The sequence below is a fragment of the Nomascus leucogenys genome, chromosome 7b (assembly GCF_006542625.1).
Source record: "Nomascus leucogenys isolate Asia chromosome 7b, Asia_NLE_v1, whole genome shotgun sequence".
Lineage (NCBI taxonomy): Eukaryota > Metazoa > Chordata > Mammalia > Primates > Hylobatidae > Nomascus > Nomascus leucogenys.
Genome location: NC_044387.1, coordinates 11,886,304 through 11,912,577, shown reverse-complemented (window position 1 = coordinate 11,912,577; position 26,274 = coordinate 11,886,304). Strand labels below are relative to the sequence as shown.

At 42.5% G+C, this 26,274-nt stretch overlaps 2 protein-coding genes across 4 annotated transcripts in view; one reads left to right on the top strand and one right to left on the bottom strand.

The window, feature by feature from the left end:
• Positions 1-2,489, top strand: part of KDELR3 (KDEL endoplasmic reticulum protein retention receptor 3) — a 15,076-nt gene extending 12,587 nt beyond the window's left edge. The window contains exons 4-5 of one of the 2 annotated variants that reach the window (XM_030815547.1): positions 263-515; positions 1,544-2,489. In XM_030815547.1, coding sequence (XP_030671407.1) covers positions 263-515; positions 1,544-1,584 — 294 coding nt within the window. In that variant the 3' untranslated portion in view covers positions 1,585-2,489. Of the gene's footprint in view, positions 1-262 lie in introns of both variants that reach the window. The other variant, XM_030815546.1, reaches the window with a different exon arrangement.
• On the bottom strand, positions 2,480-26,274 carry DDX17 (DEAD-box helicase 17). Of its 2 annotated transcripts, none has more exons than XM_030815544.1 (13): positions 25,885-26,274; positions 20,723-20,873; positions 18,667-18,766; positions 17,708-17,841; positions 17,343-17,408; positions 15,052-15,193; positions 14,133-14,293; positions 13,877-14,049; positions 13,263-13,373; positions 12,952-13,013; positions 11,304-11,363; positions 7,134-7,376; positions 2,480-5,496 (listed from the first exon to the last, which is right to left on the bottom strand). In XM_030815544.1, the coding sequence occupies exons 1-13, from the start codon at positions 25,932-25,934 to the stop codon at positions 4,991-4,993; spliced, it is 1,959 nt and encodes a 652-aa protein (XP_030671404.1). In that variant the 5' UTR covers positions 25,935-26,274; the 3' UTR covers positions 2,480-4,990. The 2 variants fall into 2 exon arrangements, with proteins under 2 accessions (XP_030671404.1, XP_030671405.1); XM_030815545.1 differs by having other exon boundaries at positions 2,487-5,496; positions 7,140-7,376.

Here is a 26,274-nt window from a genome sequence, read left to right as displayed (position 1 = left end):
ATTAAAAGTAGTTTTCCATATAAATGCTCATGCTACACTGTGAAAAAAGCAGTGTACTGTATAATCTTTCAAAAATTAGAAAAAAACCTTATATTTACCTAGAGATGGTAAACTGATTAAAATATTATAATTTTTATTGAGAACTTTTTTTTCCTCCTTACTGTACCTTCCCCGGCAAGCTACTGTTTTAGTAATTATGTTCTTTTAAGATGGGCCTCTTCTTGGCCTTGCTCAGTCTCTGGCTGCTTTCTCTTTGACTCAGATCCTCTGGACTTTCTCTATCTACCTGGAATCAGTGGCTATTCTGCCCCAGCTCTTCATGATCAGCAAGACTGGAGAGGCTGAGACCATAACTACTCACTACCTGTTCTTTCTGGGTCTGTACCGGGCACTCTACCTGGCTAACTGGATCAGGCGGTATCAGACTGAGAATTTCTATGACCAAATTGCAGTGGTGTCTGGAGTAGTACAAACCATCTTCTACTGTGACTTCTTCTACTTGTATGTGACCAAAGGTAGGTCCTGGGATGACAGCAATGATGCTGACACTGGCCTGAGTTACTCATCCATTTAATAAGTATTCCAGCAGATACAGATGTGAACAGTCAAGTCTCTGCCATTAACAGTGCTTGTGTTCTAATGCAAGAAGACAAATATTTTCAAGAAAGAAACAAATGCCATAAAAACATGCAGGCCAATAGGTTATGTGTACTATGCAAGACAGCTGTGAGATGACATTTGACAGAATACTTGGTTAATAGTGAAAAACATTCCAGAACTTATTACAAGCCCCAAGGCGACAACTAGCTTGGTGTGAGGGACAAAAAGGCTAGTGGGGTCAAAATCTATAAACCTGGAGATAACAGTTAACCAAGACCAGTTCACGTAGGGCAGAGGTGTCCAACCTTTTGACTTCCCTGGCCCACATTGGAAGAACTGTCTTGGGCCACACATAAAATACACTGATAGCTTATGAGCAAAAACAAACAAACACTTCATATGTTTTAAGAAAGTTTACAAATTCATGTTGGGCCACAAAGCCATCCTGGGCCACGGGTTGGGTTAAGATTGACCTAGCACCTCATAGGCCAGGGTAAGGGGTTTGCACTATATTCTGATTGCCAAGGGCAGGTACTGGGTCATTAACCCAATCCACTAGCTGCTATGTAGGGTAAAAAGCAGTCCAAGTACAGTGACTAGCTATGGGGCAGTTGCAGTCGTTCAGGAAAAAGGCTCTAGGTGGAAAGAGATGTGGACACAAGTTCTGGGACTTGAGAGGGACTGCTGATTGATGGTATGAGGTGTACAATAGACAATTTGAGGCCAATCGCTAAGTTTACAGCTGGGGGGAAAGGTGCCCATAACCAAGTCGGGAATCAGTAGGTCCACAGTCAACCAGAGATGAAGACTCCCCCTTTGCTTTAACAATCAAACATATACTGTGAGACGGCCATTAAGAGATGATACCAAGATTATGCATCAAGTTATAAAGCAGTCCTTTCATCAGATGGTAAATTCTCATTTCATCTCCATTTTCTTCCAGTCCTTAAGGGAAAGAAGTTGAGTCTTCCAATGCCAATCTGAGGACCCCTCAGAGATAGTCTACACCTCAACAAGCACATGAAGAAAACTATTTTGAATGTTCTTTGGCAACTTGTCCGTAATTTGGGATCAAATGTTAAAACCAGAAAAATGCTTAGTGTGGATTTCAGCAAAACCTGATCCCACCCAGAAGACCTTCTCATCAATAGATCGCCCTTAAAGACCCATTGTAAGGTCATAAAAAACCTTGGCCAACTGCACAAAGATGGTGCCTCACTGCAAGAAACCTTAAGGTGCCTTACCGACGAAATAGACCAAATAAATGATTGTTCTCTAAGGCCCGAGGGCAAGACTCATGACGAGCAAGTCAACCCCAATCTGGAACGATATCCCTCCTCTTAAGAATATTCCAACTAAAGACCAGTTAAAACATTAGAGTACGTTCCTGTGAATTTCCACTTTCCAGGCAGATGACCAAATTTAGGTGGTCAACATATCAAGGTGACAGCTAGTTTTAAGTGTGAAACTTATTTCACCTTCACACTGCCTTCAGGCCAGAAGCAAAACAAATTTACTGGGTTTGGCTGGAGGAGCTTTGTGCCTCATCTTTTACTGGTTTGAATTTTTTCAAACCAGTGGCTGACACCTGCCTTGTACTTAGTACCTTAATACCAATAACCTAATGGTACTTAGGTGAGTACCATTTGCAGAATCACTGTTTTACTTATGAGCAGATACAGATATATCCAAACCCTTACCTACTAGGCATCCTGCTAGGGTTTTCAATTCCAATTCTTGTATTAAGTTTTTTCCTTTCAGTTTCAGGTGCTAAAGTAATCAGTCAATCCAATATCCCCCACCTTTGTCTTGAAACAAAAACTGTTTTAAGACATCTACGTTGAACTATTCAGAGAATTAAGCAATAAAAGCTCACACCTTATTGTCAACAGTGTTTTTATTTATACCTACAAAAAGAAAACAAGATGGTATCAAAAGGACAATTTACAAACTAAGAATAGTAACATAGCTTTCAGCATCCTGTGCCTGAACATCACACATCTACAAATCTTTCAAGTCTTAATGCAACAGGAATGTGTTTGGAGACCAGCAAGAACATGAATAGAGAGCACTGATCCCAAGCAAAAGCCACTAACCTTTTAGATGAGAAGTCCACACAACGAATTGTTAGGGAGGATTGGGGAGAAGCAGCCCATTGCTTAATACATTGAAACCCTTTCCCTAAGTTGAGTTTCAACCATGAATGCAGTAACTAGCATAAAATGATTCTTCTGCTCACGTTCTGAAGCCAACAGCAGAACCTGAATTATAAGTGACAGACATGGAGGCAGAAGAGTTAAACTCTGCTAGATTTCAACTGTGCTCAGGCCATAATAGTTTTTGAGGTTTGGAATTTACTGTTATTTTATGATTACAATGTCCCAGGTGGAAAAAGGGAAGCAAGCAATCCAAATAACCACTTGCTTGCCCAGAGACTTTTCCCTCAAACAGATGCTTTCAAGAGCTGCGAGAGAGTAGGGCATCCCTTGTGGTGGAACCTCTATATTTAAAGGAGGAAAAAAAAAACCCAGAATTTGGTTGTAGAACACAATGCCCACAACAGACTGGCCAGTGCTTAGACAAATTTGCGGTTGGGGGGAACACTTTGGTTTGAAAGCACAGAGCAGTTTGCCATATTTCTTCTGTGCCTACCATCCTCCCTTGGCCTCAACTTCTATAAGATGGGGGGGACAAAAAGAGAAGTAAAGTTAAGAAGAAAGTGGAAAATTAAAAAAAAGATGTCAAAGTTTTTACATGCATATATTTCAGCTTATGCTGAAGACCTACCTGTTATGTTGCACATTGAATCATACTTTCAGAAACCCTCAGAAACCATCCCTCTCTCCCTAAAGAATTTTAAAAGGAAAACAAAACCTCGAGTATACATCTTACAGATCAGCAAGCATTCGGGCCTTAGCCAAAGAATGCAGTGGAGCCTTCCCCCTTTAACTGCATTGTGAATGAATACCAATTAACAGCATAAAAATTAATAGTCCCATATCAGATCTGGAAGGGTTTTTCTGGAGCTGTCTGATGTCCCTATCCTGTTGTAGTGAACACAATAGCAGAAAATTCTGGGTCCATCTGCTATAAAGTCTTGGTAAAACAGCATTACTATGAAGAGGATGAACTCACCTACCTTCAGATGGAGGAAAAGTGAAAAGGACTTAGGCTTTAGTCCTCCATGACTTTTCTTAAGCACTACCTACCTGTAATAAGCTGAGTGCAAAAGGATGCCGAAGAAAATCTGCACCCAGAAGCTGTTAGAAAGCACTGCAGAGAACAGGGTATGAAGAAAATAAGAGTTCTTAATAAACCCTTAAGATTCTTTGTTCAAGGTAACTTTGCCAAAAGGGCAGAGTAGCTGGCAAAAGAGTTGCTTTTATTCTAGCTCTACACTGCATTTGAAAAGAAAATTTGCCCATTTTGAATATATTGTTTATAATTAAATGTGCTTTTTGCACTGCAGGTCAATGTAAAAACTGGTTAGTAAATTTCCAGTGAGCATTTATGTTCACTTGCTCACAGCAGCTGTCTGGATGGAAAATTAATTTCACAGATGGTCCCCAGTTATACTGGGAAGAAATATAGGCAGCTTCCACCCAGATGCTGAGATGCTACAGTTTAACCACTGCAATAAACACTTGTGGTTTTTAATTTAAAGGATACACAAGACTCAGCAATTCAATTTCTAGCCTGACACTAAAATGGTTATTTTTCAGTAATGGGGGGAGAAGTGGGGAGGCAGAGTGTAAAGGGAGATGAAACCAGTTAGTAATTTTTAACTGTCAAATGCACTCAAGCAATCAGTCAAAACAGGCCCGAGGAAACCTGTTCCAACTTGAGAAACATTTAAAAGCACGAAAGAAAATGTGCAGGGCAATCCCTCTGTTTTTTAACCCAGTAATGAGAAATTTAAAGCACAGATGCCATCTTCCTCTGCAAAACAATTCAGCCCTCCCCTCCCTCCCTCCCCACCAACTCAGAAAAACAAAAGATGGGCTCCCACAAAAGGGCCTAGTACCTTACTCTTTAAGATGAAAAATAGCTCAAATATCTTCAACATGCAAGAAGTTGGGGGAAGAAATTAATCTCTTCCAGTCAGCTATATTTATATATATATATATATAATTTTTTTTTTTTTATACAAAATGTTATTACAGACTGGATCATTTTGGTGGGCAGAAGAAACCTGGCAGTGAATTCTAACTAATCTGCATGAAAAGACAAATCACGATGGTTGGGGGGAAAAATTAAAAAAAGAAAAGAAAAAAGGAATTAAAAAAAGAAAAAAGAAAAAAAAAAGAAAAGGGGAAGAGGAAAAAAACAGGAAGACAGTGTTCCTTAAAATGTAATTAAGTCTGCTGGAGTCACTACCACTTAAGTGGTTTCATTTACGTGAAGGAGGAGGAGGGGGAGGTGGTGGAGGGTATTGGTAGGCAGTCTGCCCCATGTAACCTATCATATTGGTAGCTCCCGGAGGCTGTGCAAACTGTTGTGACATCAGTGGCTGTGGCTGCTGCCCAGACCGGCCTATCCCACTAAACTGCTGGCTAGAGCTCTGTGAACTTCTCCCAGTTGAGGTGGTGCTACTAGCTCCATAAGTGCCAGCACCATATTCTTGAGCTGTATAGCTACTGGTGCCATAAGCAGCTGCCCCATAGGTGCCTTGACCATAGGTGTATTGGCCTGCTTGTGCTCCAAAGGCAGAATTTGGACTTCCATAGCCACTGCCATTAGCATAACCAGCTCTATCGGTTTCACTACGATCCCGATAGCTTGCAGAGTCTCTCCGGCCACCATCCTTGACTCCTCGAAGCCTTCGGTCACACTCATCCTGATACATCAGATTGGGATTGTTGGCTGAAGAAGTGGTCCGGTAACGAGAACGACCACCTAATGGGAAGATACAAGGAAATTTTTAATGCCAGATGTATGACCTAAACATAACAATATAAAAATTCTACTGGGTACAAAAGTATTAAGCACGTCTCCCTGATATTTAGTTATGCTGGCCAGCCTCCAAATTAGTACTGTAAAAATATGTTCATAATTTGATTCTTTAATGGGGCACATTCAAAAGCACAGTAAACATTAAAGGACACTAGACCTTTTCACCCTTTTAGGCCCTTTACTTGAGGATGATCAAGAAACACGGTATTACAATATGAAACCTTGAGGCAGGAAGCCCAGATCCTAGGATATTCTGCAACTGTAGATCCAACTGCTATGTCTCAATTTCTACCCACCACTAAACAGTGTAAAATGACTGATCTCTCTGTATGGAAAACTGGAAACCTAATATACTACTAAGCATTTTTGAAAGTATTAAAAAAGCAACCATGATGGGGGGCACAGTGGCTCACTCTTGTAATCCCAGCACTTTGGGAGATCAAGGCAGGAGGGTCACTTGAGGTCAGTAGTTACAAGACCAGCCAACATGGTGAAACCCTGTCTCTACAAAAAATACAAAAATTAGCTGGGCATGGTGGCACATACCTGTAGTACCAGCTACTTGGGAGGCTAAGGCAGGAGAATCACTTGAACCCAGGAGGCAGAGGTTCAAGTGAGCTGAGATCGTGCCACTGCACTCCAGTCTGGGCGACAGAGTGAGACTCTTGTCTCTGCCCCCGCCCCACCAAAGCAACCACTTTAAAACTCAGACCAGCTGGCCGGGCGTGGTGGCTCACGCCTGTAATCCCAGCACTTTGGGAGGCCGAGGTGGGTGGATCACGAGGTCAGGAGATCGAGACCATCCTGGCTACCATGGTGAAACCCCGTCTCTACTAAATATACAAAAAAAAAAAAAAAAAAAAATTAGCCAGGCGTAGTGGCGGGCGCCTGTATTCCCAGCTACTCGGGAGGCTGAGGCAGGAGAATGGCGTGAACCCAGTGAGCGGAGCTTGCAGTGAGCCGAGATTGCGCCACTGCACTCCAGCCTGGGCGACTGGGCAAGACTCCGTCTCAAAAGAAAAAAACAAAAACAAACTCAGACCAGCCTCGGCTAGGTGTGGTGGCTCACTCCTGTAATCTCAGCACTTTGGGAGGCCGAGACAGGTGGATCACCTGAGGTCAGGAGTTCGAGACCAGCCAGGCCAATATGGTGAAACTCCATCTCTACTAAAAATATAAAAATTAGCTGGGTGTGGTGGTGGGCGCCTGTAATCCCAGCTACTTGGGAGGCTGAGGCAGGAGAAGCACTTGAACCTGGGAGGCAGAGGTTGCAGTGAGCTGAGATCGCGCCATTGCACTTCAGCCTGGGCGACAGAGTGAGACTCCCGTCTCAAAACAAACAAACAAAACCAAACCTCAGACCAGTCTCTTAGAAAAAAATCACAATTTAGCTTAATAGGACTATCACAACAAACTTCACATTTTCTTAGTGAAAAAGGTTATAAAAAGCATTAGGCAGTGTCCTTTGCAATTAAGCAACATACTTACCGCCTTTGCATGGTTAAAAACAGCAACTAAAAGCAAGGCACAGAAGGCATAAAGAGATACCTTGGCAGTACCTGGAAAACTCCAGGACTTACCCTTACCCCCGCCTCCGCCACCTCCTCTGTGGTCCACAAGCTGCATCAGTTTTGGATTGATAGCCTGATTGGCCTCTTCCAGCACTTTGATAAGCTCTCTGGCCTGTTTTAGGTTCCCTGGGGTGAAGAAGGTATAGGCGGTACCCTTGTTGGTGCTACGGGCTGTTCGGCCAATACGGTGCACATAATCCTCTGAGCTGTTTGGATAGTCATAGTTGATCACAAACTTGACATCTTCCACATCTTCCACGTCAATGATGAGTCAGTGTGTAGGTTGATGTGGCAGGGAAAGAGAAGGTAAAGGACATGCCAACAACAGGTGGGAAGCACGAATGCAGATGACAGCAAGAGGAAAGAAGGTGAAGTTAGTAACCACTCTGAACAGAAACAAAAAAAGACTCATCCCAACAGAGTAAAAGAGGATTACTGATTCCTGGGACATGCATGGGAAGTAGGATCTTTATTGGCTGTAGAATCCTAAGGGAATCCCATCCAAACATCCAAACTCCTGCCTCTGCTACATTTTACCAATATACTGACAGGAGTTATACCAAGATTGGTCTTCAGACGCAAATTCCAGTACTATCCTTTACAAAACTGGAACGTAGAACGAAGTGGTAAACCACTGTTAAGTTGCGAGGCCAAATCACTTCTACTCTGTTGGGAGAAGCCTGGCAAAATCTACCAACAACATAACAAACTTACCTTTAAACCAGTCACAGAGCAAAGTAAAAAAAGGAGCTTCATATATTTTATTACTACAATTTAAAGGAAACTTAATCAAAACATTTAACTTTTTTTGCTCTTATCTTTTTAAGAAACTGAGTAGAGCCAAAGCTGTTAAGTATGCACCTATTTTCCTTTGCAAAAACATCCAGATTATCTATCCCCTTTCAATTACAAGAGCACATTACACTAAAATTTTACTGTACTACCAAGCCCAGCTTCTGCCAAAATGAGGATATTTTTGCTCAACTCAAGGTTATTTCAACTCAGGACTTGTTTCAATTATCAACGATTGTCTACGTGACCTGGGAAATTAAATTAATAGCCAAAGAATGTGGGAAAACCATGAAACCTTGAGACACAAGTTTAGTATTCTCTCTACTGCTGGGAATTGGGCTGAATAACCTCCTAAGGCTTAAAATGTAAATGTTAGTGTAATGCTTTCAGCTGAATGTATATTTTTACCTACTTAAACAAACAATTTTAAGAATATAACAAAGAATCCTACTGTTTTGTGGAAAAAAATCTGCATTTTACAAAGAATATTCAGAAAATATCCTAGATAAAACACAGATTTTTGTGATATAAATAATTAAAAAACATTCTCTGTTTGTTACCAGACCGATGCACACTCCCTCCTCCTTTGGGAAACCGCTGCAGCCGATCCCGTCTCTTTGCCTTTTATTTTTGGCGGCCTCCTTTCGAAAACTCCGCCTTCTGACACGGGACCACTGGAGCGCGGGGAGCATGCATCAAGGGTCCGTGGCAGTGAGAAGTCCCCACACACGCTCGCTCTGTGAACTGGCTTAGATGCTTCTCTGTAGCCCCATTTGGTTGCCAAGCGCCGGAGAACCTGGGTTCGGGTAAAAATTTCAGGTCCTCCAACGCCTCCCCCAAGGATAATTGGGGCGATTGTAGAAAAAAATAATTAATAAAAAAAATGTAAGTTACATCCAAAGGGTCAGACTGCATCTATTGCCCAGACTGGATTAATTTCAAGGGAGAAAGGGGAGATTAAAAAAAAAAAATTAGCTGTTGTTACAGGGCTTGTGAAGAAGGGGCATTATGTCTGTTTCTTATTACAATAAAGGCTCCTCGGTCTTTACTGACCCCTAAAGTCCTGAATCACACCAGAAAGACGAGAAGGCACTTATCACAGGGGGCAGCTTGAGTCTCCGGCTAGGGTCGTTGACGCAACAAAGGAAAAAAGAATTTACAGGGCCAGGGTGTATGTAAGACAGGGGGTGGGGAATTCTACTCCATGGTATCTTCAGAGCTAGGATAATGCTCCTTATGCAATCCCACTGCATATGACCATGGCAGCAGAACAAGTTCAATTACTACACTGAATGCATAAGTGTGCTTTCCAAGCAGAAAGCACCAGGGGCTGGAGTCAACAGTTCACATGCTAATACTTGGAAGTATTTCTGGGGGTGTTCAATAGAGGGCTGACATGATGCAAGTTCTTCATACTAGAAAGGTGTCCTGTGTGTGCACACACAGCTGGATGGGGGCACATAGGAGCAAGCGCAGAATCTGGTTTTCTCCAGTCAAGTCTACCCTGATGTTATCTGTGTACTGCCACAATATTATCTTGCTGCCTTTCTAGAAGATGCTGTAGCAGGGTAAGAAATCAAAAGTTATTGTTTTGGCCAGCTGACTGGGATAAGAACCTTTTGTCTGAAAGGCCCTATGACATGGCCTGAATCTCCAATCACTAATTAGGAGGGACTAAGTCTAGCCAAGAGGCTCATCTAGAGCTGCTTCCGGCCAATGTAGATTTGTCTCGGCCATGTATTGAGTGATCTGCAGCTGATACCAAAGCTTCTGTTAAAAAACAAAACAAAATAAATTCAATACTTTTAGTTTAACAGTGTGTAGTTTAAACAAAAAAAAGGAAAAATAAAAAATATCCCAGTGGAAAGGGAAGTGGTAGCCTAAGGATAACTATTATAAAATTATGGGAATCAAAGAACTTACCTGAAGGGAACATTTAAGAGACCATCGCTTGACAGGAAGTGAAAAAAGGCCTGGTGACTCAGCTGAAAATTGCACCCCTGTCTATGAGGTAGAAGCCTTCACTTTCCAGGATCTTGTAGGACATTGGTCAGAATTCTGCCATTTTGGTGGGTTTTCTCCCTCTTTTGATTTTTTACAAGGCAGCAAACAAAGGGGCCCAAAACAAGCACTGATGTTGAGTAACAAGAAACAGACTCGGGTACCTTCCCTCTCCCCTCACTTGGATGAGTGGGGGTGGGATGAAGAGTCTAAGTTATTCTAATGGTAGCCAATTAATTTGGTTTAGAAATGCAAGGGGACATGGAGCAAATATTTTTAATTGTCTAGGCAAGATGCACAAAGAAGCTACCAGCACATAGCAAGCCTGTTTAAAAACCATTACTGAAAGCTTTATGTAAACTGCTTTCAGGCCTCCGCCTCCTCTCCCAACAGGCCCAAGTTTTAATAGCACAGATCCAGACATGACCTCAGAGAGCAGAGGGGCAGAGAGAACTTTCCATCATGGCTGCAGGTCACCACCTCTGAAGGAGGGAATGATGAGTGCAATGCATAAAAAGGCTTCATTACTTTTGTATTCCAGTTTGAATACCTGTTCTCTTTATATTAAATAGTATAAGGGAATAATATGGTACTTCTCACCTTACTGGGCAAATTAAATACCTGTCAATAATTTAAGGATTTCCTTGTAATACAAATAATCTTTTTTTAAAATACAGAAGTTCTGAGTTAGACCTGTTTAGCTCAGAATAGTGGGCTAAACTACCATAAAATTCTCTGTATATCTTAAATGGTAATGGGTCAAAAACTCCAGAAAATCATCAGTTGATAACACACCTACAGATAAGCGCATGGGTAGGAGGAGGGGATAGCCAAGTGCCCAAGATAATTTGACCTCAGTAAATTAAACTGGGCAATACACACATTTGCTATTCTGATACTGCATTAGACTTATACAATTCCATCTAATAAGCCTTCATAAAACTGGACCTCTCTGTATGTATCTAGCTTCGACAGGAATAGGGAAAATAGTAACTGAAGAAACTAGCTTACAATAGCTAGGTTTCGTCAGGCTTATTCTATCCAGCCAGAAACCACCACCAGAGAGAAGCTGAGCATTCAACTGTCTGTCTCCTCTCCCTCTGTTTGAACAGTCATGCCTAGGCCTTGCTGCAGACCAAAGCCTGTTTGTTAGGAGCAGGAAGAGACTTTGAAAATAAAAGGGGGTGGGGGATACCAAAGTTAAAAAAAAAAGTGTGGGGGGGGGGCGGGGAATGGGGAGAATCACGCTTTGTATTCTTTTCTTTCAAATATTTATCTAACCACATGTATATACAGCTTTCTAAACTTGAAGTTTGAATTTGAAATGACAAATCTTTAAACCAAAAGATACATATACCATTGACAGAGACACCTATCTATACAAACCTAGCCCACGGGAGGCTACATCTGTAGCAATAAGGATGGGTGCCTTTCCAGAACGGAACTCTGTAAAAACAAACAATAATCATCATCAAATAAGCATTCCTTGCTATCTGATCTGTTTACATAACCATGTTAAAATTTCAAATAATGGTGTCAGAAAATCCCAAGCTCTTGTAATGAGACTGCCAGTGATTCTTTTGAATATCTTTATTACACTCATATTCAGCAGGACAATAAAGAGTTACCTCTACTAATAATGAAATACATTTGTTACATAATTAATATGAGCTAGAATTTTTTCCCCTTAAAGTTATTTCCCAAATGAGACACAACCAAAAGTTGGGGGTCGGTAGGAAACAAGTTCAAAAGATGTGGAATGAAAAGAACTGAATTTCCCCCCAAAAGGTATGCATATTATTTATTTTTCTTTCTTTTTTTTGAGGTGGAGTTTCACTCTTATTGCCGAGGCTGGAGTGCAATAGCGCAATCTCGGCTCACCGCAACCTCTGCCCCCCGGGTTCAAGCGATTCTCCTGCCTCAGTCTCCCAAATAGTTGGGATTATAGGCATATGCCACCACGCCCGGCTAATTTTGTATTTTTAGTAGAGACAGGGTTTCTCCATGTTGGTCAGGCTGGTCTCGAACTCCCAACCTCAGGTGATCCGCCCGCCTCGGCCTCCCAAAGTGCTGGGATTACAGGCGTGAGCCACTGCGCCCAGCCACATTTTATTTCTTAAACAAAACATGGCCTCTTCCATTTCTCAATGGCTTCCCTTAAGAGTAGTCCTGAAGAAAAGGACTGAAAGGAAATATGCTAAAATATGACTCATTAAGAAACATTTTTCTTTAAATATTTCATTAACAGTTTAATTCTCCCCAAATGGTAGTTATATTTTTATAATCAGAAGGAAAAAATTGAAGACTTTATTAATTAAGGGAGGGTGGTGAAAGTTGTGAAAAAGTTTAAAGAGCCAGCATCGTGGACCTTAAAGAACCATGAGCACACGCTAAAAGTACCCTCAGTAATTCAATCAACTATACAACAAGGGTAAGACAAACTGGCCTTTGGGCCAAACCTGGCACAACGCCTATTTTTGCAAATAAATATTGTCTGAACATAGCCACATTATCTCTTTGAGACAGGGTCCCACTCTGTCACCCAGGCTGGAGTGCAGTGGCACGATCTTGGCTCACTCCAACCTCTGTCTCCTAGACTCAAGCTATCCTCCCAACTCAATCTCCAGAGTCGCTGGGGTTACAGGCGTGCACCACCAAGCTTGGCTAAGTTTTGTTTTGTTTTGTTTTTCTTTTAGAGACAGGATTTCACTATGTTGCCCAGACTGGTCTTGAACTCCTGGGCTCAGATGATCCACGTGCCTCGGCCTCCCAAAGTGTTGGGATTATAGGCATGAGCCACCCACAGTGCCCAGTCCAGGCCATTTCTTTACATATTATCTATAGCCTACAGCTCTTGTCCTAAAACAGCAGCACTGAGTGGCTATAACAGAGACCACCATTTGGTTTACGAAGCCAAGCATACTTACTATCTGGCCCTTTACAGAAAGTTTGCCTATCCCTGAAACAGAGCATGGACATTCACTTATGGGCGGGGGCTGGGGAATCAACAGAAAATGCTTAGTTTTAAACTTACCATTAAGTACCCAATCTCTTTCTGGTTGACTCTTGTCTCCATGGATACACATAGCTGGCCAACTATCAGAAGAAAAGTGACCAATATTTTTAAAATCTTTTAAAGTGGAGAAAATCAAACTTTAAAGCCAAATGCTATCATGCAATTTTTGTAAGGTTTGTCAGGCTTCATGAATAGATGACTGTGCTCATTAAAAGAGCAAACTGCATGGATAGGCATTATTGAAATATTATACAACATTTGGAATACCAATTTAGAAATTTCCACTTAACTATAAAACCAGCCGTTAATTGCCTTGGTGCTATACTCACCCATCTCTGCGCATCCTTCGAGTCAGATCATCACAGCGTCTCTTTGTCTCCACAAATATTATTGTTTTGTTTTCCTTTTCAGCCATTATTTCTTCCATTAGTTGGATCAACCTGAAAACAAGACCAACAATGCAGTCATCACACAGAAAGTTATTATGTGGAAGATTATGTCTGCAATATCAACTCCCAAAGCTACAGTACTTTCTTTGCACATTGCGCTATTAAAATTTTTAATAAACATATATAGAGTACTGAGTCAGGTTCTGCTATGTACTCAAGAAATACTAACTCATACCATCCTCACAGCAAGTCTCATGTGAGTGGTATTATTCCCATTTCACAGATAAAAAAACTGCAGCACCAAGACATAAAATTGTGCAAAATTATACAGCTGGTAATCAGCAGAGCTGAGTTTCAAACTCAAGAATTCAGAATCCTTGCATTTAACCATAATGCTCTGACAAATGATATGAAGATGGATTATCAGAAAGCTAGCAATGCTTTTAATGTTTTCAGGCCTCAAAATATACTGGTTTCTGCAGTACTAATTTTGGAGGGTTATTAGAAAAGGTTTATCAGCACTATCAAATCAGAGAGTAAAATATCTTTCATACTTGTGGTCTTTTTCACTTTCCATGCAGACATCCACTATCTGGAGGATGTTGTGGTTGGCACTCAACTCCAGATTGCCTACGTTGATCTGGGTGTAATCACGAAGGAAATCCTCTGCGAGCTGTCTTACTTCTTTCGGCCAGGTTGCACTCCACATCAATGTCTGCCTATCAGGCTATCAAAAAAGGAAAGGCTTTCTTTCAGGCTAAGGAACTTGGACAAATGGCATAAAGACTGCTTATTATTAGCTTTACGCACCCTGATTTGGTCAACAATTTTACGGATCTGGGGTTCAAACCCCATATCAAGCATTCTGTCAGCTTCGTCCAATACAAGGTAAGTACATCGGCGAAGATTTGTCTTTCCTGACTCCAGGAAATCTATCAGACGTCCAGGAGTGGCTATGCAGATCTCAACACCTGTAAAACAAAACCAACGATCAAGCCAATCGGCTAGGTGCAGTGGCTCACACCTGTGTTCTAGCACTTTGGGAAGCAGAGGCGGGAAGATCGCTTGAGGCCAGGAGTTCACGACCAGCCTGGTCAACATAGCAAGACCCCGACTCTACAAAAATGCAGCAGCAGCAGCCCTGGTGGCTGTACTCAATGCTGCAGAGAAGACAAATTTTTTTTTTTTTTTTTTTGAGATGGAGTCTCGCTCTGTCACCCAGGCTGGAATGCAGTGGCACGATCTCGGCTCACTGCAAGCTCCGCTTCCCGGGTTCACGCCATTCGCCTGCCTCAGCCTCCCCAGTAGCTGGGACTACAGGCACCCGCCACCACGCCTGGCTAATTTTTCGTATTTTTAGTAGAGACGGGGTTTCACCGTGTTAGCCAGGATGGTCCCAATCTCTGGACCTCGTGATCAGCCCACCTCGGCCTCCCAAAGTGCTGGGATTACAGGCATGAGCCACTGCCCCGGCCCAGAGAAGCTGAATTTTAATAAAGTAACCGCAAAAGCATGATGTCAGGATTTATGTACAATCACCAAATCCTCACAAAGTTTCCAGCCATGTTGAACTTTCTCTCTCAAAATAGCTATTTTAGTCACATCTGAGAATTTCTAAGCTGCTGAAATTCTGAGTTTTTCACAAGAACCCACTTTTTTCTCCAATTTCATCCACAGGAATTGGTACAGTAAGATAAACTAACAATTCTTTTACACTATATATTATTACCTCTTTCCAAGTCTCGAATCTGGGGACCTTTAGGAGCACCTCCATAAATACAAGTACTCTTCAATCTAGAACATTTGCCATAGTCATCGGCCACCTGCTGTACTTGCTGGGCAAGCTCTCTGGTAGGAGCCAGAACTAGACACTGAAACCAACAAAAAGACACTTGAGACCTCATCCAAGGTTAAAAAAAAAAAAAAAAAAATACAAAAAGCTAATCTAATTCTTTGTTGTCTAATCTAGCACATTAAAAGTGATGGGGTGAAGATCGGAAGGAGGGAATATTAGTACAATGGAATGTAGAAAAAAATTATTAGAACTTCATGTTTAGCATTTGGAATGATACTGGTATCCTCGTCACTTTTACTATGACACATTATCAATCATTATAGTTTATATATACTGTTTAAGTGGAGATATAGATTATATTACCTGGTTGTAAGTATACAACTCTCATTTACAGGTTGAGCATCCTAAACCTGAAAAACCAAATGCTCCAGCAAGCATTTACTTTGAGGATCATATTGGTCCTCAAAATTTGGATTTGTTTTGTTTTCTGAGACAAAGTCTCACTCTATCGCCCAGGCTGGAGTGCAGTGGTGCAATGAAGGCTCATTGTAACCTCTGCTTCCTGGGTTCAAATGATTCTCCTGAGCCTCAGCCTCCTGAGTAGCTGGGACTACAGGCATGCACCACCACGCCCAGCTAATTATTGTATTTTTGTAGAGATGGGGTTTCCCCGCGTTGGCCGGGCTAGTCTTGAACTCCTGACTTCATGTGATCTGCCCACTTTGGCCTCCCAAAGTGCTGGGATTACAGGTGTGAGCCACCGTGCCTGGCCTAAAATTTGAAATTTTGGATGGTCAACCTGACTTAAACTAGAAGTCACAAAACTGGCAGAATGACAATTCCTGACCTCTAATTTAAACACTTCACCAGGCAGATAAGGCAAAAACAATGAAAATTTACATGTAATCTGACAAGACTGTGTACAATCTGGCCAAATAATACAAAAATCAAGGTATCATATACCATTCAAATTATGCAACTTGCTTTATATACTGATCCATTAGGTATCAACTAATAATAATGCTGTCAGACATATACTATATATTATAATTAGTGCATTATTTCTTTTTGTGAATATCTTGAGACATACTGTACATGTTCATAAATATATAGGACAAATGCAAGCTTAATTCTTAAAAAAGTTAAAAAGTAGGCCGGGCGTGGTGGCTCACACCTGTAATCCCATTATTTTGGGAGGCCGAGGCAGATCACCTGAGGTCAGGAGTTCGAGACCAGTCTGGCCAACATGGTGAAACCCCATCTCTACTAAAAATACAAAAATTAGCTGGGTGTGGTGGCGCATGCCTGTAATCCCAGCTACTTGGGAAGCTGAGACAGGAGAATCGCTTGAAGCCAGGAGGTGAAGGTTGCAATGAGCCGAGATTGTGCCAATGTACTCCAGGCGTGGGCAACCAAGAGTGAAACTCCATCTCAAAAAAAAAAAAGTACACATTCAATGCCAGGCGCGGTGGCTCACATCTGTAATCCCAGCACCTTGGGGAGGCCGAGGCAGGCAGATCACCTGAGGTCAGGAGTTCCAGACCAGCCTGGCCAACATGGCGCAACCCCGTCTCTACTAAAAATACAAACATTAGCGGGGAGTGGTGGTGCACGCCTGTAATCCCAGCTACTCGGGAGGCTAAGGCAGGAGAATGGCTTGAACCTGGGAGGCAGAGGTTGCAGTGAGCTGAGATCTCGCCACTGCACTCCAGCCTGGGCAACAAGAGTGAGAATATGTCTCCAAAAAAAAAAAAAAAAAAAAAAAAAAGAAAAGAAAAGAAAAGAAAAAGAAAGAAAGAAAGAAGGCTGGACACAGTGGCTCATGCCCGTAATCCCAGCAATTTGGGAGGGCAAGGTGGGCTGATCACCTCAGGTCAGGAGTTTGAGACCAGCCTGACCAACACGGAGAAAACCTCCATCTCAAAAAAAAAAAAAAAAAAAAAAAAACCCCAAGAACAGAAAATACTTGAATTTACTGCACAGTAAGTGCCCATATAGCATGCATAGTTTCTTTAAGAGTAAGACTTTGGTTCAAATGTAAGCTCAGCTATTCAATTGCTGAGTGATCTTGGGTAAGTCATTTAATTTCAAGCAAGATGAGAATGAAACCATTTCCACGTATGGAGGGTGTGGTTAAGAGTACAAACGGATAATGTAAAGCACCATGCCTAAATAGTCGCTAAATTGCAGTTCTTAGAATTACAAAGAAACTGAAACACACTTACGATTGGGCCATCTCCCCTTTCCAAGTATGGCTGGTGGTTAATATGAACAATTGCAGGCAGGAGATACTGTGGAGGGGGGAAAGAATGACAACCTTACGCTTAGAAGTACAATCTTACTAAGATACTAAATATTATCTTAGTAATTACTGAATTAATGCATAAACAGGAAAGTGAAAAACAGAACTTACCACTGCTATATACAGGAAGCAATACAAATTTGAACATAAAATGCTTCCATATATTTAATAACTAAAATAGTATGTAACTACTGAACGGCACTTCTATGAAGAACTGAGAGCGTATGACAATTAGAATAGCAAAATAAGTTACCACAATATCAAGGATCTTCTCTTGCTCATACATACCGCCAACGTCTTCCCAGAGCCAGTCTGAGCAATGCCCACCATATCCCGGCCACTAAGAGCCAACGGAAATCCCTGGCACTGAATTGGAGTTGGTTCTGTAAAGTGCTGATCCATCAACACATCCATTACATATTCTGTAAGAGAATTTTATTTTGCACATTTTATTGTGTTTAAAGACACAAACCAAAAGAGTTTAAAAAAAAACTTTTAAGCTCACTGAAGATAAGATTTACCCAGCTTCACCTCTCCAAAGTGCTTTTCCTTTATCTACTAGATCTCCGACCAGCTTACTGTTAAGCTGCTAAGGGCCAGGCTAGGTGGCTCACGCCTGTAATCCCAGCACTTTGGGAGGCTGAGGCCAGTGGAGGTCAGGAGTTTGAGACCAGCCTGGTCAACATGGTGAAACCCTATCTCTACTAAAAATACAAAAATTAACCAGAGTGGTGGCAGGCGCTTGTAATCTCAGCTACTCGGGAGGGTGAAGCAGAAATTGCATGAACCTGGGAGGAGGAGGAGGCAGTGAGCTGAGATCGTGCCACTGCACTTCAGCCTAGGTGACAAAGTTGAGACTCGGTTTCCCCACCCTCAAAAAAAAAAAAGCTGCTACAATAGTCTACCTGTCCCAGAAATTTGAAAAACCATTACCCAAAAGCATCTAACAGGACATGGGAACATGGTAGTCATTTATTGTTTACCAAATTCACATTATATCCAGCTAGAAAGCAATTTCATTCTGCTGTTTTCTAAAAGGCAGAGGGCAAAACCCTAGAAAAAGATAAAAACCTCGGAAAAAAAAAACCTCCGTCTAAATACTAGAACAGAAGCACTGATGACCATAAAAACAATCTCTTGTCCTTTCAACAAAACCCCAAGCCTGGCTCAAAGAGTTTAACCTACTACCCTTGTCTCCCATTCAACCCAATTTAACAAATTAAGGTTCTAGACTGAAGAACACTTACGTGGGAAGTTAGCATGATGGAAGGCAAACACGGGTTTAGGACAAACATCTCCCCCCCTCACTGTAATCTCTTTCTTTCGGCGTAGCTCATCGACCTCATACTATGGAAAAAAAAATGAAATAAGACAGGTTAATAAGCTAGTTATTCTAAACATTCAGAATTTATGTTCCAAGCTAGCTGAGCAATTATCCAGTCCACAGCTACGATAGCAAATATTTAATAGTTTACATGGTACTTTCATGTGTATCACTTTAACTTTGCAAGGCTCCTACTTATTTTATAAGTTAATTAATGATGTAGGTGATTAAGTGTTCCATTTTCTATAGGAGAAAAAAGATAAGTAACTTGCCCAAGGTCAGAATGAGGAGAAGGAAAAAAAAGTGGAACTTGGACCCAAGTACTCTTTCCATTACACTTTCTTCTGAAAGAGCAACCATTTCATGTGTAGAGTCAAAAAACAATGGTAATGAGGTACAAGAATAGACAATGTTGGCTGGGCACAGTGGCTCCCACCTGTAATCCCAGCACTTTGGGAGGTGGGTGGATCACTTGAGGTCAGGAGTTTGAGACCAGCCTGGCCAACATGGTGAAACTCTGTCTCTACTTAAAAAAAAAAAATAAATAAAGCAAAAGCCAGGCGTGGTGTCATGTATCTGTAATCCCAGCTACTCGGGAGGCTGAGGCGGGAGAATTGCTTGAACCTGGGAGGCAGAGGTTGCAGTGAGCCAAGATCATGCAACAGCACTCTAGCCTAGGGGACAGAGTGAGACTTCACTTCAAAAAAAAAAAAAAAAAGCGCCAATCTATCTTTTTCACTAAGAGTTGAAAAGACATGATGACCTAATATACAATAGTTTCATGACCTAATATACAATAGTTTCAATCAAGTGTAATAAACAGATTAGTAAGCATTATCAACAAATGAGAACAAATTAAATGCATATTTAAACTGGTCCCCTTTTATGAGTATTAGGGGTCTTAGTTAAGAATATAAGAAAGGCCGGGCATGGTGGCTCACACCCGTAATCCCAGCACTTTGGGAGGCTGAGGCGGGCAGATCACGAGGTCAGGAGATGGAGACCAGTCTGACCAACATGGTGAAACCCTGCCTCTTGCACTCCAGCCTGGGTGACAGAGCAAGATTCTGTCTCAAAATAATAATAAAAAAAAAAAGGCTGGGCGTGGTGGCTTACGCCTGTAATCCCAGCACTTTGAGAGGCCGAGGCAGGTTGATCACCTGAGGTCCGAGGTCCGGGGTTCGAGACCAGCCTGCCCAACATAGTGAAACTCCATCTCTACTAAAAATACAAAAAAATCAGCCAGACAGGCCGGGCGCCGTGGCTCATGCTTGTAATCCCCAGCACTTTGGGAGGCCGAGGCAGGCGGATCACAAGGTCAGGAGATCGAGACCACGGTGAAACCCCGTCTCTACTAAAAATACAAAAAATTGGCCAGGTGCGGTGGCGGGCGCCTGTAGTCCCAGCTACTCGGAGAGGCTGAGGCAGGAGAATGGCGTGAACCCGGGAGGTGGAGCTTGCAGTGAGCCGAGACTGCGCCACTGCACTCCAGCCTGGGCGTCTCAAAAAAAAAAAAAAAAAAAAAAAAAAATTAGGCAGACATAGTGGCGGGTGCCTGTGATCCCAGCTACTTGGGAGGCTGAGGCAGTAGAATTGCTTGAACCCAAGAGGCGGAGGTTGCAGTGAGCCAAGATCACACCATTGCACTCTAGCCTGGGCAACAAGAGCGAAACTCCATCTCAAAAAAAAAAGAAAAAAATCAGCTGGGTGCAGTGGCTCATGCCTGTAATCCCAGCACTTTGAAAAGCTGAGGCGGGTAGTTTGCTTGAGCTAGGGAGTTCAAGACCAGCCTGGGGAACATGGTGAAACCCAGTCTTCTACAAAAAGGAAAAAAACAAATTAACCAAAAAATTTTTAAAGAAAAATATCACCATACTAGAATAAAATGTAAAACAGCAACAGTAGCGTATGAATAAACTCTAACCAATATATCTACTTGGTTCAATAATCTGTACATTAAAACATACACATAAACTTACTGGTGTTAGCCTTGCTACTTCCGGATGTTCCACATAAAAATTTTTCTCAAACTTGGGGAGCTCACTCAAATCCCACTTTTTTTTACGCAAACGCTCCCCAGGATTACCAAATTTCTTCGGGGGAAGGCCACCACCGCCTCTTGCTCCAAATCTAGGAACAACGGAACTTTCAGTTAGTTCATCAGTATTTTTAAAGCAACGTATCGTACATGCCATAAGAACATTCAAAAAGGATGGAGTTCTAGGGATACTACCAGCCTACCTCCAAAAAGATCATTTTATTTACTCTGATTTAAAGGTATGGAGAACTGTGTAAAACTTCCTTTACTACACAACAATAAATACTGTTTATGAATATAGCTACAATAGGTGAAAAATTAAAAATCCCTTTATTGAGAGAAATACATCCTAGGGATTACAATCACAGATTCTGGATCCAGACATGGTTTGAGTTTTGATTCTGCCACTTACTGTATAATTCAAAGAGAATTATTTAACTTCTACACACCTTAGTTTCCTATGCAAAGTAGAAATAATACCACCTATTTCAGAGGCTGCTGAGAAAATGACCTAATAATGTGTAATGTGCTATAAAAGTATCTGGCACAGCCAGCACTCAGTACAAGTTAGCATCATTTCATTCAACAAATAGTTATTAGGTACCAAGTTATTAGGTACCAAGTATGTATCGGCTACTGTTTGAAGTGGTGCTGTGCTGGAGTTACTAAATAAAACAGACACAAGTCTCTACTTTTGTGTAGCAGACATGCAGGCAAAGGATGACATTAGTTTAAGTTTCAATTAAAGGCAAGATTGTGGACAAGGAGGAAAATACACTCCAAGCAAGTCCCTCAATCTTAGAATAGCTTCTTGGGCCCGCTCCCCCATTAAACTGTGATAAGCACTCCACTTGTCTGCTTATCTGCAAAGCAAAACTGGGTCTTGGAAAGGACTGGTAGACTGGTCTTCATTTTTAGCTTACGCTAATAAAAGCGCTGAGCCTGCCGGGGGCAGTGGCTCAAGCCTGTAATCCCAGCACTTTGGGAGGCGGAGGCCAGCGGATCACTTGAGGTCAGGAGTTTGAGACCAGCCTGGCCAACATGGTGAAACCCCATCTCTTACTAAAAACACAAAAGAGTAGCCGGGCGTGGTGGTGCATGCCTGTAATCCCTAGCTACTTGGGAGGCTGAAGCGGGATAACCGCTGGAACCCGGGAGGTGGAGGTTGCAGTGAGCTGAGATGGCACCATAGCACTCCAGCCTGGTAGACAGAGGGAGGGTCGGTTTAAAAAAAAAAAAAAAAAAAAAAAAAAAAAAAGCTGAACATAGATTTATGACCTTTCCTTCTTCTTTGGTCTCTACTTTTACCTTCTATCTCCTTCTTGTTCCCAAATGGTATTATTAATTTACAGAGAAAAAAACACTAACAAGACTTACTTAAGGCTTTAACAGTCAACTAATTACTTAAGATCAACTTCTTGCTTTTTATATACCTTTCACAACAGACAAGCTCAAGGGGAATACAAATATGACCACTAGCCAAAGCTAATATTTAAGAAATCAGAAGCTACTTTTCCTAGAAGAATCTTAACACTAAGACGGCCTTAATTTTCCCTATTTCGATCTTGTCAAGTACAGGTCTTTGTTTGGCATACAAACTGTATAGCATTTTTTCACTCAGTTTCTTTACTCCTTGTAAAATATTGTACTGAATTTAGTTTCCTTTTCCCACTCTAACCCACTTGTAACTTCATCTTATATAAAGTTCCACTTTATCACTGATAGGCAAGTAGGTGTATTATTCTACAGGGCCTCAATTTCCTGCAATTCGAAGCCATTAGAACTCTGGCTTAACCAGCTAGACATTCCTTTAAATACACAGGTTAACAAAAATTGATGGCAGGAGATTTTACTGGATCTACACTCAACAGGCAGAACTTGGCTAATTCCATTTATACCACTACTGAGGCAGTAAGACAAATTAAGAATCAGAACAGGAAGAGCACATAGCATAGGGATACCCGTGTCAGCGACATCTTTAATATGCCCCTCAGCTTAAGGTTCAATACTGAACAGACCAAAAAAGGCCACCTAAAGGCCACCTCAATTGCCGCTCCCGCCACACTTGCAAATGAAGTAGCTAAATAAGGTACTTTTCAAGAGGTAGAAAAAGTCTTTGGATTATCACTCTTGCAAATTACAAAAGACTTCATTGTTATTGCTACATTGCAATGCTACCCAAACCTTAGTGATTCAGGAAAAAATAAAACTTGAAAAGAAGATTCCTGGCCGGGCGCGGTGGCTCAAGCCTGTAATCCCAGCACTTTGGGAGGCCGAGGTGGGCGGATCACGAGGTCAGGAGATCGAGACCATCCTGGCTAACACGGTGAAACCCCGTCTCTACCAAAAATACAAAAAAAATTAGCCGGGCGTGTTGGTGGGCGCCTGTAGTCCCAGCTACTCGGGAGGCTGAGGCAGGAGAATGGTGTGAACCCAGGAGGCAGAGCTTGCAGTGAGCCGAGATCGTGCCATTGCACTCCAGCCTGGGGGACAGAGAAAGACTCCGTCTCAAAAAAATAAAAAATAAAAAAAAAGAAAAAAAAAGAAGATTCCTGTTAAGGCTTTAAACTGATGATTATCATTTATGTATTTTTTTCCTCTTATTTCCCTGGCTATTTATTCAAGACATACTATTCTACACTAAACATTTAATTTGAAACATGGGGTTCTTGGAAAATATGCCGTCTTCCATGTTTATAATTAATGCTGACATAATTAATGAGCTCAAAATTCAAGAAAGTCTTTTACTTTTGAGCATATCCATGCCATCTTTAAATACGCACACTGTACTCTCTGGTATACTATGCTGCTCAAATGTTTTTATCCGGTCAGTAATTAGTTTAATTTGGCTTTGCAAAAAAATTCACCTTTGAAGTCATATATTAACATTAAAAACCATACTACTTCAAATGTACAATGCATATCATTTTTGCATCACACATGTGAAATACATGAACTGACCTCACCTATTCCTTTTTCAAAATAACCACTTCGACTGTGTAACATTCAGTTAAAACAACAGCAATTCAAATAATCAAGAACATTTCTTAGGAAAGGGAGAGTTGGGGCATAGATTTTATGAAAGAAGGCCGTTGGTCTGCAATTTTTAAAAAATGTCATCTGATACTCAAAGTATGGATCAGTAATTCACTTCTTTCCTTTCAAATAACTTATTAAAGCATATATATGGTGAAAGGAAACATTAAACCAAACACCCATGGTAAAGAAATAGAACACTATTAGTACCTTGTAGCCCCTCTATGTGCCTATTTCAAGTTTACAACTTTCACTCTAATAACCACTACCTTGAATTTTGTTAACCATTCCCTTTCCTATCATATTTGCACATATCCTTAAATGTGTCACCCTACCACAACGTGCTTTTTAACTCAACACGTCTGTGACTTATCGACATTAATCCAAGTTCTTTTCTCTTTTTCACGGCTGATTCAATTTTACGAATACCCACAATTTACGGGAACATTTGCATTGTTTCCAATATCCTGTCAGCACGAATGCTGGTGTGTAAACTTTTCTGTACAAGAATCCTGGGGTACGTGTGCAAGGATTTCTCTAGGCATTACAGTCTAGCGTATAAAGCTTAGGGAGGAATTGCTGTGTCGTTTTCAACTTTCCTAGATAGTCTTAAATTCTTTTTCTAAGTCATTGAACTGAAATTCACTTCTAAACTTAGCAATACTGTCAAACACGAAGCAAACATTCCACCTCTCGTCCTCTACACAATGAGATCAAATATTTTCCTTCCTAATAAGGTATAAATCAAAATAATTTTGTAAAAAGTGGTAACTGAAGTGCTTGTGATTAGTAAATCCAGTAGTTGTGCATCTGAACCACAAAAGACAAAAACGTTTGGAGAAAATATCGTTAACAGAGCGCCTACCACAGTGAGACTATTACATCCATTATCTCTTAATTCCTGACACCACACCAAAGTAAAGGCAATTATTATCACGTTTCTCAGAGGAAACAGGCTCACAAAAGTTACCGATCTTGACCAAGGTCACACACACACATAAAGTGGCGTCACGTTACTCTTTTTGGAAGTGGGGGGTGACGGGCGGACGGAGTTTCGCTCTGTTGCCCAGGCTGGAGTGCAATCGCGCGATCTCGGCTCACAACCTCCTTTCCCCGAGTTCAAGCGATTCTCGTGCCTCAGCCTCCAGAGTAGCTGGGATTACAGGCATGCGCCACCAAGCCAGGCTAATTTTGTTATTTTTAGCAGAGACGGGGTTTCTCCATGTTGGTCAGGCTGGTCTCGAACTCCCGACCTCAGGTGATCCGCCCGCCTCGGCCTCCCAAAGTGCTGAGATTACAGGCCTGAGGCACCGCGCCCGGCCCACAATACCAAGAACTTTCTAGCGAGGCAGAATAGTTGACGCTGCAGTCCAATTAGAGAAAAAAGGCTGAAATATTAAGATTAAAACTAAAATAACGACCCAAAAAACCATCCTTCCCCTAAACACGGTCACTTAGATGGCAAGCAACGCCATTGCTTTACATCCCAATGCATTTCCTCCGACTTAAAATATAACTGAAGAGGATTAAAACCTATTTCTAAAAATGGTAAGTTGGTCTTTTCGTCTCCAGTGCCTTAAAACAGTGAACTCTGGGGAGACAACGTCAAGGCTGCCATTTCGTGTTAAAGCTTTCCTGGGCTGAAGTCTTCTCTTAGGAAGATCCGTGTTTTCCAGATGAACGCCGAGACCTGAAGACATCGAACAGCCCGCCCGAAGCGGCCCGGCTCGAGAGCCGGGAAGCCAGGCGAGGCGCCTAAGCCCGGGTCTGGGCTGCTGCCGCCAGGCCGCCCCTCCCGATCCCCCGCGGGGCTGGGACGAGGCCGGGCCGCGCCACGACGGCCGTCCGCACGGAGAGGCCCAGCGTCGCCAAGCGGCCGCCCTCCTCGGGTCCCGAATGACCCTGGGGCCGAGGCCCGCGCACGAAACCTCTGTCTCGCCTCGAGTCGCCTCGCCTCGCCTCCCGGGTCGGGAACAAGGCTCCCAGGCTCGCAGTCCGCTGGGCCTCCCCAAGAAGCAACTCCCCCCACCCCCACGCCAGGCCTTCCCTCTCCTCCCCCACCCTTACCCTCCACGGTCACGATCCCGGTCCCGGTCCCCAAAGCCTCCTCCGCGCATGGTCCCAAAAGGATAGAGATCTGGGAGCGGGGCACGGATGGCCGGGCTCGGGAGGGCCTGCGGCTCCGGTCTGGTGACGACCGATGGTGGCGGCGCCTCCGCTGTTGGGGCGGCGGCAGGCGCAGCGCTCTCTCGCTCCGACGCGCTGTCTCCCGTCGCAGACGCCACCGTCGCCGCCTCTCTCGTCGGAGACGGGAGCAAAACACAGAGAATCGGGGCTACAAAGCCGGTGGGCAGGTTTGGCTACGCTCAAACCGGGCAGCGCCGCGGTTTAGGCGTCTCCTTCCTTCCCAGCGACTGCACAAAATGGCGGCCGCCGCTGAGTCGGCTCCAACTTAAC

Excerpts from the sequence above, each read along its gene's own strand:
- DDX17 (XM_030815544.1), bottom strand. The coding sequence starts at position 25,934 with ATGCGCGGAGGAGGCTTTGGGGACCGGGACCGGGATCGTGACCGTGGA. Across the intron at positions 17,409-17,707 it reads GCTCTGGGAAGACGTTGGCG|TATCTCCTGCCTGCAATTGT; the intron begins GTATGTATGAGC and ends CCCCCTCCACAG. Across the intron at positions 15,194-17,342 it reads AAAGGGGAGATGGCCCAATC|TGTCTAGTTCTGGCTCCTAC; the intron begins GTAAGTGTGTTT and ends TGTTGGTTTCAG.